We start from the raw sequence: 15,936 nt of genomic DNA on the forward strand, positions 1-15,936 counted from the left end.
TCACTACACCTAGCTAATTTTTGTATTTTTAGTAGAGACGGGGTTTTGTTATGTTGGCCAGGCTGGTCTCAAACTCTCAGCTGATCTGTCCATCCACCTCGGCCTCCCAAAGTGCTGGGATTATAGGCATGAGCCAGTGTCCTTGAACTCCTGACTTCGTGATCCACCTGCCTTGGCTTCCCAAAGTGGTGGGATTACAGGGGTGAGCCATGGCACCTGGCTGTCACTAAAAATTTTGTTTAGAGCAATGGCTGGGGAAAGATAGGGGAAGGAGTCTGATGGGGGTGGACAAGGTGAGAATGTTTAAGATTCTCTCATTAAGGATGTTTAAGAGTAGAGAGAATAAAGAGAAAACCTATTGCTAAGAAAAGGAGCAGGCCGGGCGCGGTGGCTCACGCCTATAATCCCAGCACTTTGGGAGGCCGAGGTGGGTGGATCACGAGGTCAAGAGATCGAGACCATCCTGGTCAACAAGGTGAAACCCCGTCTCTACTAAAAATACAAAAATTAGCTGGGCATGGTGGTGCGTGCCTGTAGTCCCAGCTACTCAGGAGGCTGAGGCAGGAGAATTGCTTGAACCCAGGAGGCGGCGGTTGCGATGAGCCAAGATTGTGCCATTGCACTCCAGTCTGGGTAACAACAACGAAACTCCCATCTCAAAAAAAAAGAAAAGAAAAGGAGCAGCGGTTGGAAAGACTATCTTAACAGTTTCTTTGTTCTTTTTTTTTTTTGAGAGAGAGTCTTGCTCTGTAGTCCAGGTTGGAGTGCAGTGGCATGATCTTGACTCACTGCAACCTCCACCTGCTGGGTTCAAGTGATTCTCCTGCCTCAGCCTCCTGAGTAGCTGGGACTACAGGCATGCGCCACCACGCCTGGCTAATTTTTTGTAGTTTTAATGGAGACGGGGTTTCACCAGATTGGCCAGGCTGGTCTCAAACTCCTGACCTCGTGATCCACCTGCTTCGGCCTCCCAAAGTGCTGGGATTACAGGCGTGAGTCACCGCGCCTGGCACTTTTTTCGTTTTCTTTTTTGAGACATGGTCTTGCTCTGTTGCCCAGGCTGTAGTGCAATGGCTCAATCAGAGCACACTGCAGCCTGGACTTCCCAAGCTCAAGTGATCCTCTCATCTCGGCCTCCTGAGTAGCTGGGATTACAGGCGTGCGCCACCATGCCTGACTAATTTTTTTTTTTTTTTTTTTTGTATAGACAGGGTCTCACTATGTTGCCAAGGCTGGTCTTGAATTCCCAGACTCAAATGATCCTCTTGCCTCGGCCTCCCAAAGTGCTGGGATTATAGGCGTGAGCCGCCGTACCCAGACCTGAAAGAGTTTTCTTAAATATGAGAGACACTAGAACAAATTTCATTGGTGATAAAGAATGATCCAGAAAAGAAGGGGAAAACTGAAATTTATTGAAGGCTTAATAGTGTTAAGAGCTTTACAAACATTCTACCTTCACAATGTTTAATGGATCAGGCAGTCAGGGTTACTATAGCTTGCCTGAGGTCATGCAGCTAGAGGTGGCCGAGCTGAGAGGCCACCTAGATTTTTCAGACTCTTCATGCCTGCCTTACCACCCCATTGCATAGGCACACATCTGCCCCTACTTAAACACCTGGGCCATGCCTTTGCCCTGACCATAGTGCCCTTGCAAATCAGAAAGAGCCATTCTCGTGCTGGGGGGACAGGCATTTGTTTTCGTCCTCCAGGGCTGTAAGAGGGGCATCTCCCCCACAGCCTGAGTACCCATGCAGCAAAAGACAGAAGCTCTCCCAGTCCAGAGCAGCAGAGGCAAGCAGCAGGAGACCCCAGAGACAGGAGGGAAAGGGACACTTTGGGGAGTATACAGCAGGTTTCTTTTTGTGCCAGCCAGTGCAAGAGGATGCTGGGGGCTTCTGGTCCCAACCAGCTGGTGCCTGTGGCCCTAGCATTCATCTGGATGTGTTCAGTGTGACAAGAAGCCCAGGTCAGAGCCCAGTCTCCCGGCTGCCCCCATTGAGGCTGAGGCTGTGGGGGCGGGTACCACGCTCCAGCCTTCGGCCAGACAGGAGACGCCTCAGGGAAGAGCCAGAGCTCAGATCTCCGCAGCTGCGAAGGTGAAGGCTCTCTCGTCCAGGCCGGCCCCACGGGCTCCGGGGCACCTGGACAGGGACACAAGACAGGGCATCATCAATAAGGCCCAACCTGAAGCTCCACGCTTTCCCAGACGTCTTTCCTGCCTTCCTGAATTTCTACCTGCTTATGTCCATGCGCTCCAGGCCCACTGGGGTCTGGGACTTTCCTGGACATCTGGAGAAAACGAGTGACCAGGCCCCGACCTGACCAGCTGCCCTTCAGGTCCCCCAGTGAGTGGGCAGGTGCAGGGCCCGAGGGCAGGGGAACTTTTTGGAAGGTGGGCACAGGGCGCCGCTTCTCGGCTGAGCGGGCACGTAGCAACTTGGGGGAAGGGCAGCGGGCTAGGCGGAAGAGGCAGGCTTCAGAGCAGAGCCCTGCAGAGACACAGAGATAAGAGAATGGTATTGTGGGGTGGAGAGAGGGCCGGGCAGCCATGCCCAATCCCTACCCCTGGGGTGCAAACCGCATGCCTGACCTGTATCTGCAGAGGAAACAGAAGCAGCCTCTTCCTCAAGCACTTTGGTATAAAGGTCCCTGAATTCAGCTGGGGAGGAGAGAAAGGAAGGCAGGGAGTTAGTGGGAGTGCTCTGTGGACAGGCCCACCCTCCTGTGTGAACTCAAGCCCAGAGGAGCTTTTGCAGCTCCCATGCTCCATCCCCAATCAAAGGGCCAGTGTCTCTGTTCACGTTAGCAAGCAACTAGATGGTACAATCCACCACGACAGGGACTGCAGTGGTGGTGTTCAGCACCTGGTGTGCAGTGCTGAGCGTTCCCCAGTACTACTGTTTTTTTTGAGACAGAGTCCAGAGTCTCACTCTGTTGCCCAGGCTGGAATGCAGTGGTGTGATCTCGGCTCACTGACCTCCACCTCCCAGGTTCAAGCAAGTTTCCTGCCTCGGCCTCCCTAGTAGCTGGGATTACAGGTTTGCACCACCACGCCTGGCTAGTTTTTGAATTTTTAGTAAAGACAGGGTTTTACCATGTTGGCCAGGCTGGTCTGGAACTCCTGACCTCAGATGATCCATTGGCCTCATGGTGTGCACCCCCAGCCACTAACTCCTTTCTCAGCATCTTTGAGTACAATGCCTGTGGCTGAAGTACTATTTTTATGCTTTTTTTTTTTTTTTTGAGATGGAGTCTGTCTCTGTTGCTCAGGCTGGAGCGCAGTGGCACGATCTTGGCTCACTGCAACCTCCGCCTTCCAAGTTCAAGCTATTCTCCTGCCTTAGCCTCTCTCTTAGTAGCTGGGATTACAGGAGTGCGCCACCACACTCAGCTAACTTTTGTATTTTTAGTAGAGATGGGGTTTTACCATGTTAGCCAGGCTGGTCTCGAACTCCTGATCTCAGGTGATCCACCCACCTCAGCCTCCCACAGTGCTGGGATTACAGGTGCGAGCCACCTCGCCTAGCTTGAAGTACTGTTATTACACATGTTTTACAAGTAGGAGACTGAAGCTTGGGGAGGACAGGTAAGTGGCCCACGCTGAGAACTTCGGAACTGGTTTCAAAAAACAAATCCTTTTGGGAGGCTGAGGTGGGTGGATCACTTGAAATCAGGAGTTCAAGACGAGCCTGGCCAACACAGTGAAACCCTATCTCTAATAAAAAATACAAAAATTAGCCGGGCATAGTCCCAGCTACTTGGGAGGCTGAGGCAGGAGAATCACTTGAACCCAGGAAACAGAGGTTGCAGTGAGCCAAGATTGTGCCACTGCACTCCAGCCTGGGTGACAGAGACAGACAGACTCCGTCTAAAAAAAAAAAAAAATCCTCCTCTTTTAGCTACTAAGCTATGAATGTTCTGTCCCTAGGAGGTGAATACCCAAGAAATGTCTACCAGAGGAGTGAACTCACCCTTTCTTCCTCCTCAGGGACCTCGACAGTGCCCCAATCCTGTTGGGCGTCACTGGCTACCTAACTCCCAGTGCCTACCCTCTCCTGAGCCTGGGCAGTGGGGGGGGGGCTTACCAGTGTCACTGGAGGTGGTGATGCCTGGGTCGCTGTGGGACCGTGGCAGCAGCAGCGGTTGTGGGGATGCCGGATGAGGAGGCCGGTGCCCCGGTGGGGTGAGGGAACCTGAGCTATCGCTGAAGCGACGAGTTGGGGCTCGGGTGGGAGGGGCAGCGGCTGGGCGGCCCGCTCCCCGGGGAACCCGCCTCCTCAGCTCGGGGAAGCAGGGCCCTACCCAGGGTGGCCAGCCCTCCAATCGGTGGCAGCTGCGGGCAGCTGTGGGGGCACCTAGTGGGGGTGGAGCCTCAGGGGCAGAGCAGGAATAGGAGCGGGCGGCCCGTGGGGGGCGCCGTGGCAAAGGGCTTTCCTCGAAGGGGCCCCGCAGGCCACAGTCCAGGCTGAGGCAGTAGCCGGCGCGGCTGCGCTGGATGGAGCGGAAGAGCACATAGTCCACGGAGCGCACGGAGCCCTGCAGCTCCAGCAGGCACGAGTCCTCCGACGGGCTAGAGCCCCCAGGGAGGTCACCGATGGCTGATAGCACCAGAGACCCGCTGTCCATGGACACTGTGGGCGGCAGGGGGCGCTGTGTAGCACCAGCCTGGCCTGGCCCTGCCCAGGCAGTTCCTCTTCTCCCAAGCCCAGCCTCTGGGGGCCACTGTACCTCCAGCTTTATCTCAGAGGAGACAAATAAGTCCAGGGTTCCAAGATGCCACAGCCCTCCTTTGTCCCCAAACCACCAACTCCGCCTTGTTTTCCCCTTCTGTTGTCCCTACCCACTCCTGCTATCCCTGGCAGCCCCACCCTTGTCCACTCCTCCTTACGCCCTGCTCACCGTCTACAATGGAGGCCACTCGCTCACAGATGCAGGAGCCATCGTGAAGCTGAGGGTCAAAGAGAGTGGCCTGCAGAAGACACAGGGTCAAGGGTTCAGCCCTACACACTGAACACCCCCATGTGCTGGACAGCTCTGGAGACCCAGATTCCAGACCAGCCTTGTCACTCTGTACAAGTCACTTAATTGTGCAGCCTCAGTTTCCACGTCTGTATGGCAGAAATGATAGCTCCTATCCCGCCCACCTCACCAGGTTCTAGGGAAGATCAAAGGCAACGGTGGGCATGCTGGTGCTGTAAAGACCTTGACCACTGTCACTATCTTTATCCAGAGGCTGCAGCACATTCAGCTTTCCAGTTACACCCTGGCTCCCCAGCCCGCCCCAAGCCATGCTGTGCTCTCACCTGGCTGTCTCCTCGTAGCCCCATGACCGCCTCATAAGAAGGGGGGCAATCGGTAGGGTACAAGGGCACTGGGCTGTCCATGGAGCCATTGTACGTGATGCTGGCAGATGAGGAAGAGGGTCAATGTAGGAGAAATAACTCCTACTCCACAAAGATCCCTCTCTCCAGCCATCCAGGCCCAGCCCCAGTCCCCTTTCTTAGCTCCCCCAGCAAGACCCCACCAGGCCTTACCTCTGTGCATCGGTTTCTGAGCTGCAGGTGTACTCTGGGGGATAGTAGGGCGGAGGGGGAACAGGTGGGACAAATTCCTCCAGGTCCAGCATGGTGTGTAGGAGAGGGGCTGGAGGCGGGGACGTGCAGCCCAGAGGTCCCAGTGGGCCTGAGACTGAGCGCTCAGGGGCCAGCTGCTGGGGGGCGAGCAGGTCAGCAAGTCTGGATTCTGTGAATGCAGCTCCTCCTTGGCCCCCAAACTCCTCTCTCATCTACATTATTTTTCCTGGCCCCATCCCCTCAAATGAGGGTTAAGGAGAGCTGATTCTGGGTGAGGAAGGGAGCTTCTAGTCCTGGCCCTTCCCACACCCAGAATCAGCTCTCCTTAACCCCACGTTCACACCCTGTACCTCCAGCTCTGGCCCTTACCACCACAAATTCCTCCTCTTTACGGCCCCACCTCTATCCAGAAGCTCCACCTGTTCTGTGTCTCACAGAAATGTCCACCCACCTCCATCTAGGAACTTCCTTTTTTTTTTTGAGACAGTGTCTGACTCTGTCATTGGAGTGCAGTGGTGCGATCCAGCTCACTGCAATTGCCACCTCCCAGGTTCAAGTGATTTCCGTGCCTCAGCCTCCCTAGTAGCTGGGATTATAAGGGTATCCCACCACGCCCAGCTAATTTTTTTTTTTTTTTGAGATGGAGTTTCGCTTTTGTCACCTAGGCTGGAGTGCAATGGCATGATCTTAGCTCACTGCAACCACTGCCTCCCAGGTTCAAGCGATTCTCCTGCCTCAGTCTCCCGATTAACTGAGATTACAGGCCCCCACCACCCCACCTGGCTAATTTTTGTATTTTTACTAGATACAGGGTTTTACCATGTTGGCCAGGCTGATCTCAAACTCCTGACCTCAGGCGATACGCCCTCCTCAGCCTCCCAAAGTGCTGGGATTACAGGCTTGAGTCACCGTGCCCAGCCCAATTTTTGTATTTTTAATAGAGACAGGTTTTTGCCATGTTGGCCAGGCTGGTCTTCAACTCCTGGCCTCAGGTGATCTGCCTGCCTCGGCCTCCCAAAGTGCTGGGATTACAGGCGTGAGGCACTGTGCCCAGTCTAGGACCTTCTTGTCTCTACCCCATCATCCAGTCCTAGTCTCTAAAGCCCCTTCTCCTGGTCCCAGACCAGCATCACATACTTAACTCACTCCCTGCCATCTCCCCTTCTCATCCTCCCCGATAAACATCCCTTCAATAGATGAGGATAATAGATAACCCAGAGCCCCTGGTGCTCAGAAGCCAGATCTGTAGCCATTGTTCCCTCAGGCCAAGTCCCAGCACACACCCCTACCCCCACCATACTTGCTTGGCCCTGGCCCCTGCTCCCTCTCCCTCTCACCGTGTGCACCAGGTCCAGGGAGAAGATCTGGATGCAGCAGACAATAGCAGAGAGGGTACAGATTATAGCAGCACAAATGGTGAGCCCACAGACGCTGAAGAGCAGGTTCTGGGGAAGGAAAGAGAAAGGAAGAGAAGAGTGAGGAGAGGGCTAAGTCCCGCACATTATGAGCCTGTGAGTACCCCAGGAAGTGAGGCAAGAGTGAGAACCAGAGGGATGTTTGGGGGGGTACAAGCTCACCTTGAGGGCCCCTCGGGCTTCATCACAGGTGGAGTTAGGGGCAACTTTCAGTTCCTGCCCCGACTCTGGACAGGGCCGAAGGAGGGGAAAAGAGGGACAGCACACACAGACCTTTCCTTCCTGAGTGGAGCAGGGAGGGTGAGGCAGCCTGGGTCAGGACAAACCCAGGTGTCCTGCACACTTCCCCCAGCCAGTTCTTTCCAGCTCTCCCTCTCAAATCTCACCAGAGAGCACTGTTGGAAGTCTCGGGCCAGCTGAGCATTCTTACAGGAGAGAACAGAGCCAGCCATGCTAAGCATGACACAGAGCACCGAAAGCAAGGAGAAGAAGGAGATCTGGGGAAAACAGGGTGCAGACTCAGGGCTGTGGACCTTCATGAGTACTCGTCTGCCACGGATGGAGCCCCCCTCCTTCACAGACACTTCGTGCCCACCCAGCTGGCACCAACTCGGGAGCCAGTTCCTTTCTTGAGGGCATAAATGGGCTTCCCCTTGGGTGCTGAGCACCTGCCTCCCAGTGGGTACTGGACCCTGGCACCTACCACTAGAGTGAATGGCCGCTTCCAGGACACAATGCCAACCACCCCGGAGAACGCCAGCTGGGGACAGAGTGGGCACAGGCTCAGCCTGGCAGGGGAGGCTCCTGAGTGAGCCCCTCACCACAGGATGCACCCAGCCCTGTAAGGAGGCAGAGGACCAGGAGAGGGAGGAGAGGCGAGGATGTGGACTTGCAGCTGGTGTGGAGGGTGGGGCCCGAGGAGCCTCCCCCACCCAACAACTGTGCACCCAACTCACCGAGAACCCAGCCCAAGACGGGCAGGACCTCTTGATGCTCTCGGTGGTGGTGACGGAAGAGGCCACCATGCTGAAGGTGACCACCAGGATGCCCAGAAGCACCTGGGCCAGCCCCAGCGTGAGCAGGGCCTGCAGCCAGGGTCGGTGGAGGCGGAGGTGGGTAAGGCCCCTAGTGCTGGGCCGGCTGGTCAGCGAGCGGCTGGAGTCACTAGGCGAGGGCATCATGCCTGCCGCCCGGTTGCCTGCGCCTCGCTCGGCCCCCCCTGGCGCTTGGGAGCATCTCAGAGGCGCCCAAGGTCCCGTCCTTTCTCCTCTCCACCCCCCTCGCTCTAGAGCCCACCCCCTGGCCGGGTCCCCTGGGGCATAGCCGAGGGACGCCAGCTGGGGGGGGGCCCAAGCGAGGGGCGTCACGGAGGGACCGCGGACTGCTCCCTCCCCACCACGGGCACTGGACGGGCACCGTGCCCGCGGCGACGATGAGGACGCGGGGGCACCGGCTCATCGCATCTCCCTAGGGAAGAGGGGCACCGAGAAGGGCCGGTCCGGGAGTGGGGAGGGGGCGGCGACCTGGAGCCCAGGGAGGGTGGGAAGGGTAAAAGCGGGAAGGATGGAGAGAAGTCTAGAGAAGAGGAGAAGGGTCGGCGTGGGGGTGACTCTAGAGGCGCGGTCGGTATGCCCTCAGGGCGTCCAGTGGGATCCGGGGCCGCCTGGTGGGGAGAGGCCGCGGCGCCGCCGTCTCCTGTGTCGCCTGTCCCGCTCCCCTCCCCACCACGCTCCGCTCCCCGAGCTCGGTTGCAGCAGGTCGGGGACTAGAGGAGGGGGATGGGAATGGGGATGGTGCGGGAGGAGGGGCGTGGCGGCAAGGGCCGGCGCGGTGCACCCCGGGAGTTGTAGTTCGGCACTGAGACCCTGTCGGGGTTGGGAGAGCCCGCGGCAGGGCGAGGCAGTCGGCTCTGCCCTTCGGGTGAACGCTTGTCCAGTCCCTGACTCTCTGGACCCTGGCTAGGCTGCTAATGATCCACTGGGCGTTCCCTTGAGCCCCACCCAGCCTTTCAGGCTCCAGGCACGCGTATTCCTTGGCGTTCCCGGCAGAGGCAGCGGTTTTTCCCCGTTCATTAATGGAGACGGGTGGGAGCATGGCTCCCTGGCGTTTCCGGGATTCGCGTTTCCTTGGACTTCCCACCCGCTTCCAGCGCCAGCCACTCGGACTCCACCGCCTCGCCCCTCACATCTCCTAGTTTACACTAAAGTCGGGGCCGACCTTCCCGCTTCACTCCACACTTTCTTTTTCACAAGGCCCAATTTCCAGTGAAGGTTTAGGAAACCGGTATGTCAGTTCCAGTTCCACTTTCTTTTTATTTAAATAACTGAAGCAACAGCTGTGGCACAGCAGAGGGAAGCTGGGATGGGGTGTGTAGGAGGTGGCAGCAGTGTGGCCTGATGGAGGGGGAAGAGTGAGCAGTGATAGGTCACAGTGGACTCCCCACACGCCTGTCAGGTTCAGCAGTCATGGCCGTAGGATTGGGGGCACTACGGAGGAGTCATCAGGTAGTGACGTCTCCCCAAGTCCCAGAGACCGTAGGGATGGAAGCTAAGTCAGCTCCCTCAAGTGGCAGGGCCAGGGCATCCCAGTCAGGGGTCACGGGCCCCGGAAGGCATTTTCAGCAGCCCCAGCAGCTGCATTGGCAGCTGCGGTTCGCACCGCAGGGTTGGAGAACACACCAGCAGCAAATTCTTGCTGGGCCTTCTGAAAGCTGGCACCTGTGCGGCGGTACAAGGAGTGGATCTGCCAGCAGAGAACAAAGACATTACAGCACGTTCCAGCCACTGGTTCCCACCCCAGCCTAACAGCATCACCATCACTCAGCAGCCTGCTGCCCAGCACACACACTCACACCCAGAAACACACATCCCAGAGGTCCAATAGCTGAGAACCACCCAGCAGCCTGGCCTGTGCCGGCTGCTCCTGAATGTTCCACCCAGGCCCCTGGGGATCCATGATCTCACCCTCCAGGCCCCACCTTCAACACACCCCTCACCCGTTTTAGCATGACAATTCCTAGCACAGCAATGCCAGTGAAGAGCAGGGCGACCAGCAGCATGAGCACAGCTACTGCCGGACTGATCCTCAGCACCTCCAGAGCAGAGATCCAGCCACTGAAAGGAGGGGAAGGAAGGATGTGCCAGTGAAGAGGGGCTCCTCAGCTTCTCCAGTGGTTATATCACCAACATCCCGTTCCTACCCTTGCCATCAGCAGTGGCTCCCCTGTCAATCTGGTGGCATTCCAAGCACCACAATCCCAAACTGTATCTACTCTCTTCTTAGTTTAATTCCAGTTTCTGAACCATTAGCCCTGAGCTCTCCAAGCTCAAGATTCTTCTTCCTCCTTTTGACCATGGTTCTATGCCTCCTCCAGGAGGCCGCCTCAGATTGGTCACATACAGCATTCTTCAATCTATACGTTGTCAAGAGTGCTGTCTGGGCTCTATCCTGGATATCTTGTATCTCATTAAACTAGCACCTCCCAAGGATTAAGACCACATTTCATTTTTCTGAACAACTCGTACTCCAGCACCCAGTGCTGGCTTGGTCCACAGGGAAAGGTGAGGGTGGATGACAGCCTCACAAACCTGAATCCCCAACCTGGGATACCAATGGCCTGGAGGACAAACAGCACATCCTGGGCGAAGAAAATGAAGAAGAAAACGAAGAAATTGAATGAACTGTCACTCCTACAAAGAGGAAAAGAATGGGGAGTGTGGGAGAAGAATTAGAGATGAAGGATAGGCAGATGTGGGACCCATCCCAGGTTCCCATCACTCTCCCAACTTACCGGAAAGCCTTATACATGGGGCGGTACCAGCAGACAAGGGAGCAGGGCGTGAAAAGGAGGATCCAGAGGATGGAAAGCCCAAAGCCCGAGCCACTGTTGGCATCCACACAGAACTTGGCCAGGCAGGCGAGGAAGTTCAGGAGAAGAGCCAGAGTGCTGCCTAAGGGGCAGATAAACAGGATGAGGAGTCCTTCTGGATTTCAATGAAGGCTCCTTCCCATCCAGGTTCATCCTATAACATTCACCAAACATGGCAGAGTAAGGAAAGGAAGGCAGCTGCTGCCTTCATGGAATCCTCAACAGGGGAGATGGAGCAAGCAAATCTCAAACATGTGTGATGCTCTTGCAAAGACATTTAACGAATTCAAAAATAATAATAAAAAATAACAAAAATAAAATAAAAAGAATTTAAAATCTATTCCTGCATGGGGACAATGAAAAGTGGGGAGACGACAGAAACATCTGCTAGCAGGCTGCTCAGTTCCAAACAGAGGTGAAGTGTTTGGTTCTAGGTGAGCCGACCCCAGGGCAGTTAAGAGATCTACCTGTGGCCGGGTGCAGTGGCTCACGCCTGTAATCCCAGCACTTTGGGAGGCTGAGGCGGGTGGATCATGAGGTCAGGAGTTTGAGACCAGCCTAACTAACATCGTGAAACCCTGTCTCTACTAAAAATTCAAAAATTAGCCAGGTGTGGTGGCGGGTGCCTGTAATCTTAGCTACTAGGGAGGCTGAGGCAGGAGAATTGCTGGAACCCAGGAGGCAGAGGTTTTAGTGAATGACATCGCACCATTGCACTCCAGCCTGTACAACAATAGCAAGACTCCGTCTCAAGAAAAAAAAAAAAATTAACTGGGCTTGGTGACATGTGCCTGTAATTCCAGCTACTTGGGAGGCTGAGGCAGGAGAATCCTGCCTTGAACCTGGAAGCAGAGATGTAAGTGAGCTGAAATAGTACCACTGAACTCCAGCATGGGCGACAGAGCGAGACTCGGTCTCAAAAAAAAAAAAAGATCTACCTGTAACTTCCTCCAAAAGGCTTCTCACTACTTCACTACTCACACATCCAGAGGTAGTACATGGTGGATACAGTCTTCTGAAATTCTTGGGGGATCTCCATGGAGATGTCCTGGAAAAAGCAGGGCTGAACTGGACAAAAAGAAGGTAGAGGGGGCCAATTGTTCTGTCGAGCTGTAAGGCACAAAAAGAACAGGGGACCCCAGAAGTGAGGCAGAGACCAACAAAGGAATCACTCCCTCTTCCCTCTATCCCTGGATCCTCTTTCTCTCTCTCTTTTTTTTTTTTTTTGAGACAGGGTCTCACTCTGTCATTCAGGCTGGAAGGTAGTGGTATGATCACAGTTCACTATAGCCTCAACCTCCTGGGCTCAAGCAACCCTCTCACCTCAGCCTGTAGGGTTTTTTTTTTTTTTCCCCTGAGGAGGAGTTTTGCTCTTGTTGCCCAGGTTGGAGTGCAGTGGTGGTGCGATCTCGGTTCATTGTAACCTCTGCCTCCCAGGTACAAACGATTCTCCTGCCTCGGCCTCCCAAGTAGCTAGGATTACAGGGATGTGCCACCACATCTGGCTAATTTTTGTTTTGTTTTCTTTTGAGATGGAGTCTTACTATGCCGTCAGGGTGGAGTGAAATGGCAAGATCTCGGCTCAGATTCCCTGGTTGAAGTGATTCTCCTGCCTCAGCCTCCCGAGTAGTTGGGATTACAGGCACATGCCACCACGTCCAGCCAATTTTTGTATTTGTTTTTTTTGAGACGGAGTTTCGCTCTTGTTACCCAGGCTGGAGTGCAATGGCGCAATCTCAGCTCACCACAACCTCCGCCTCCTGGGTTCAGGCAATTCTCCTGCCTCAGCTTCCTGAGTAGCTGGGATTACAAGCACGCGCCACCATGCCCAGCTAATTTTTTGTATTTTTAGTAGAGACGGGGTTTCACCATGTTGACCAGGATGGTCTCTATCTCTTGACCTAGTGATCCACCCACCTCGGCCTCCCAAAGTGCTGGGATTACAGGCATGAGCCACCGTGCCTGGCCCAATTTTTGTATTTTTAGTAGAGATGGGGTTTCACCATGTTGGCCAGGATGGTCTCAATCTCCTGACATTGTGATCTGCCTGCCTCGGCCTCCCAAAGTGCTGGGATTACAGGCGTGAGCCACCACACCAGGCCAATTTTTGTATTTTTAGTAGAGACAGGATTTTGCCATGTTGGCCAGGCTGGTCTCGAACTTCTGACCTCAGGTGAGCCACCGGCCTCGGCCTCCCAAAGTGCTGGGATTATAGGCATGAGCCACTGTGCCTGGCTGTGCACCTCAGCTTCTTGAGGAGCTAAGACTACAGACAGGCACCATCATGCCCTGCTGATTTTTTTCTTTAATGTTTTGGAGGCAGAATCTCACTGTGTTGTTCAGGTTGGTCTCTTCCTGAGCTCAAGCAACCTGCCTGCCTCGGACTTCCAACAGGCATGAGGCAGCACACCCAGCCCTAGATCTTCTCTTTGATCTCCAATTTGGGGTCCAAGGAGACAAGGGAGAGTGAAAAAAATAATACTAAGTGTGGCCGGGCACAGTGGCTTATGCCTGTAATCCCAGCACATTGGGAGGCCGAAGCGGGCAGATCATGAGGTCAGGAGTTCGAGACCAGCCTGACCAACATGGTAAAACCCCATCTCTACTAAAAATACAAAAATTAGCTGGGCTTGGTGGTGCACGCCGGTAACCCCAGCTACTCAAGAAGCTGAGGCAGGAGAATCACTTGAACCCAGGAGGCAGAGGCTGCAGTGAGCTGAGATAACACCACTGTATCCAGCCTGGTGACAGAGCGGGACTGTCTCAAAAATAAATAAATAAAATAAAATAAATTAATAATAATACTAAGTGTTTATTACTATTTAAAACATCGAAGCACCATACCAAGCACTTCACATATATGATCTTGTTTAACCTTCAAAACAATCCTGTCAATCAGATGCAAACATGGTTTTCATTTTATAAATAGGGAAACGGAGGCACTCGAGATTAAGTAACTTCCCTAAAAGCTCATGGTTAGTATCCCCAAAATTCAAACTCAGCAGTCTGACTCCAGAGCCCAGGCTCTTAAGACCTGTTTTTGCTCCTCTTTCCCACCCTACTACTTACTAGCAGTGCCCCCCAGGGCAGCATGCTGCAGCTCTCGCTCCCTTCGGTCCAACTCCTCTGCCTTCCGGTTGAGCTCCTCCTGTTTCTTTAGCAGCTCAGCTGTGGCTGCTGCAGCTGAGGCCTGCCCAGTGTGAGCAGAGGGAGATGTGAGCCCTGGGCCCCAGGACTGGCCCTTCTCCCCAGCTCTCACCTGCACACCTCCCGTACCTGAGTGCTGTAGGAGCCATAATTCTTAGGTTCTGTGGGGCTGAGCTTTCTTGAGGACTGCAAGGAGGGAGCTGAGGGTGGAGGCAATGGAGCAGGGGCTGGAGGCTCATAGGCTGGTGGTGGCTGTTGAGGAAAAGACCTTAGTGATCATCTAGTCCTTCACAACACAGGAATCTAGTCTGCTTGAATATCTTTAGACCCAGAACTCATGATGTAAGGAAGCAGCCCTTCCCGCATTTGTTAGGAAGCTAGTTCTTCTGTTGAATTTCTGTCAGAACTCTACGATGACCTGTAGCAGCCTCATCATCCCTCACATCCAATTCCTTAACAAGGATTCAAATCACTCATCTACCATGTCTCCCCACTTAACTGTGAGTTTCTCTTTTCTTCTGGGGATGGGGTGTAGGAGTCTCTTTCTACCACCCAGGCTAGAGTGCAGTGGTGCAATCATCACTCATCAAAGCCTCAAATTCCTGGACCCAAACAGTCTTCCCATCTCAGCCTCCCAAGTAGCAAGAACTACAGGCATGTGCCACTACACCTAGCCAATTTTGTAAATGTTTCAAGAGATGGGGTCTCGCTGTGTTGCTCAGGATGGCCTCCATCAGCCTACCCAGTAGCTAGGATTATAGGCGTGCACACCATGCTCGGCTTTTTTTTTTTTTTTTTTAATAAGTTTTAAGTACCATGAAAACCCCTTAACTTCTTACAACTCACCATTTTCTCATCTAGTGGACAAACACGTGTAGTCCTCCTCATTCCTTGCCTTCAAACTGTACAGCCTACCTAAACTCTAACCATCCCCAACCTTTATTTTCTTCAAGGAAGCCTTCTCAAACAGAACACTGGTTAAGGCCTTGTCAGCATCCAGATATTCCCAGGACTGACTTTTATTAGAGCTCAAACCATTTGCGTTGGTGGCCCTGGTGGCCCTAGAAGGATGAGGCATCCCACGGCCAACTAGCCTCTCTCAGGGAGCTAAGATCACAGTGCCTCTTCCATCCTGTGCATGCAGAAAGTCCCCTGTACCCAAGCCGACTAGTCTTATCGTCAAATCTTCCCCTTCCTTGCCCTCCCCTACGGGCTCCAGTAGCTCACCTCCCGGGTCTCAAAAGGGTTGTAGACGTCAAGCGTGGCATACTGCCGGCTGGGTCGGTGCTGGATCACAGCTGGGTCCTGAGGGCAGAGACCTGGGGCTCAGCTGGCACCCGGTGCCACCTAGGGGAATTCCCAGGGACCTTTCCCAAACTGCCTGTGGCTCTAAGTACGGCACCTTCGGTGCCACTGTTATCCCAGGACTGGGACAACATTTGCCTCAAATCCATCATCCAATACTGCCAACACCAGCCCTTTAAGGGGCAGGGCCCGCCCCCCAGAGTGCTCGCTGGTCTGGAGTCACTGTCCCCGCACGTGGCGGCCCTTCCTAGGATCAGATGTCACGAATGGGGATACAAGTTAGCCCGATACTACAGAAGAATCAACCTGATTGCCCAAAAGAGGCCGGCAAGCGCAAGTCACCTGAAAGGGGTTGTCAAGCTCGCTGGGCTCGGCGAACGGGTTTCCGCCGTCTCTGCTCTGAGCCATGTTTGCAACTGCGGCCTTCACCGCCCCCAGCCCTCCACGCCCCTGCCGCAGCAGTGGCGGCAGCGGTGGCCCCCAGAGTCCACTCCGCTCGCCTCAGTTCGCCCCGCTTCTCTGTGCACGGATTGGTTCCACAACCGGAAGAGCCACAAGGATCCCCGCAGCGGCCGTGGGTTGCGCCTGCGTCTCCGCCAGAAGTTAAGACGGAAGTGCCCCCACGTGA

At 54.5% G+C, this 15,936-nt stretch overlaps 2 protein-coding genes across 3 annotated transcripts; both read right to left on the minus strand.

The window, feature by feature from the left end:
• Positions 1–1,391: 1,391 nt before the first annotated feature.
• Positions 1,392–8,774, minus strand: ENTREP3 (endosomal transmembrane epsin interactor 3). 2 transcript variants are annotated; one of them, XM_012449925.2, is made up of 12 exons: positions 7,945–8,774; positions 7,692–7,748; positions 7,375–7,485; positions 7,151–7,270; positions 6,911–7,018; positions 5,535–5,707; positions 5,304–5,403; positions 4,900–4,969; positions 4,086–4,631; positions 2,591–2,659; positions 2,236–2,489; positions 1,392–2,141 (listed from the first exon to the last, which is right to left on the minus strand). In XM_012449925.2, exons 1-12 carry the CDS (start codon positions 8,167–8,169, stop codon positions 1,968–1,970), a joined length of 2,007 nt encoding a protein of 668 aa, XP_012305348.1. In that variant the 5' UTR covers positions 8,170–8,774; the 3' UTR covers positions 1,392–1,967. The 2 variants fall into 2 exon arrangements, with proteins under 2 accessions (XP_012305348.1, XP_012305346.1); XM_012449923.2 differs by having other exon boundaries at positions 5,535–5,710; positions 7,945–8,246.
• A 500-nt stretch (positions 8,775–9,274) lies between these two features.
• On the minus strand, positions 9,275–15,925 carry SCAMP3 (secretory carrier membrane protein 3). Its single transcript, XM_012449922.2, has 9 exons — positions 15,651–15,925; positions 15,231–15,308; positions 14,133–14,255; positions 13,926–14,046; positions 11,838–11,966; positions 10,779–10,938; positions 10,576–10,677; positions 9,984–10,101; positions 9,275–9,730 (listed from the first exon to the last, which is right to left on the minus strand). Exons 1-9 carry the CDS (start codon positions 15,714–15,716, stop codon positions 9,584–9,586), a joined length of 1,044 nt encoding a protein of 347 aa, XP_012305345.1. The 5' UTR covers positions 15,717–15,925; the 3' UTR covers positions 9,275–9,583.
• Positions 15,926–15,936: the final 11 nt, after the last annotated feature.

This window comes from Aotus nancymaae, unplaced genomic scaffold (genome assembly GCF_030222135.1).
Source record: "Aotus nancymaae isolate 86718 unplaced genomic scaffold, 86718_ANA_hifiasm-v0.15.2.pri h1tg000108l, whole genome shotgun sequence".
Lineage (NCBI taxonomy): Eukaryota > Metazoa > Chordata > Mammalia > Primates > Aotidae > Aotus > Aotus nancymaae.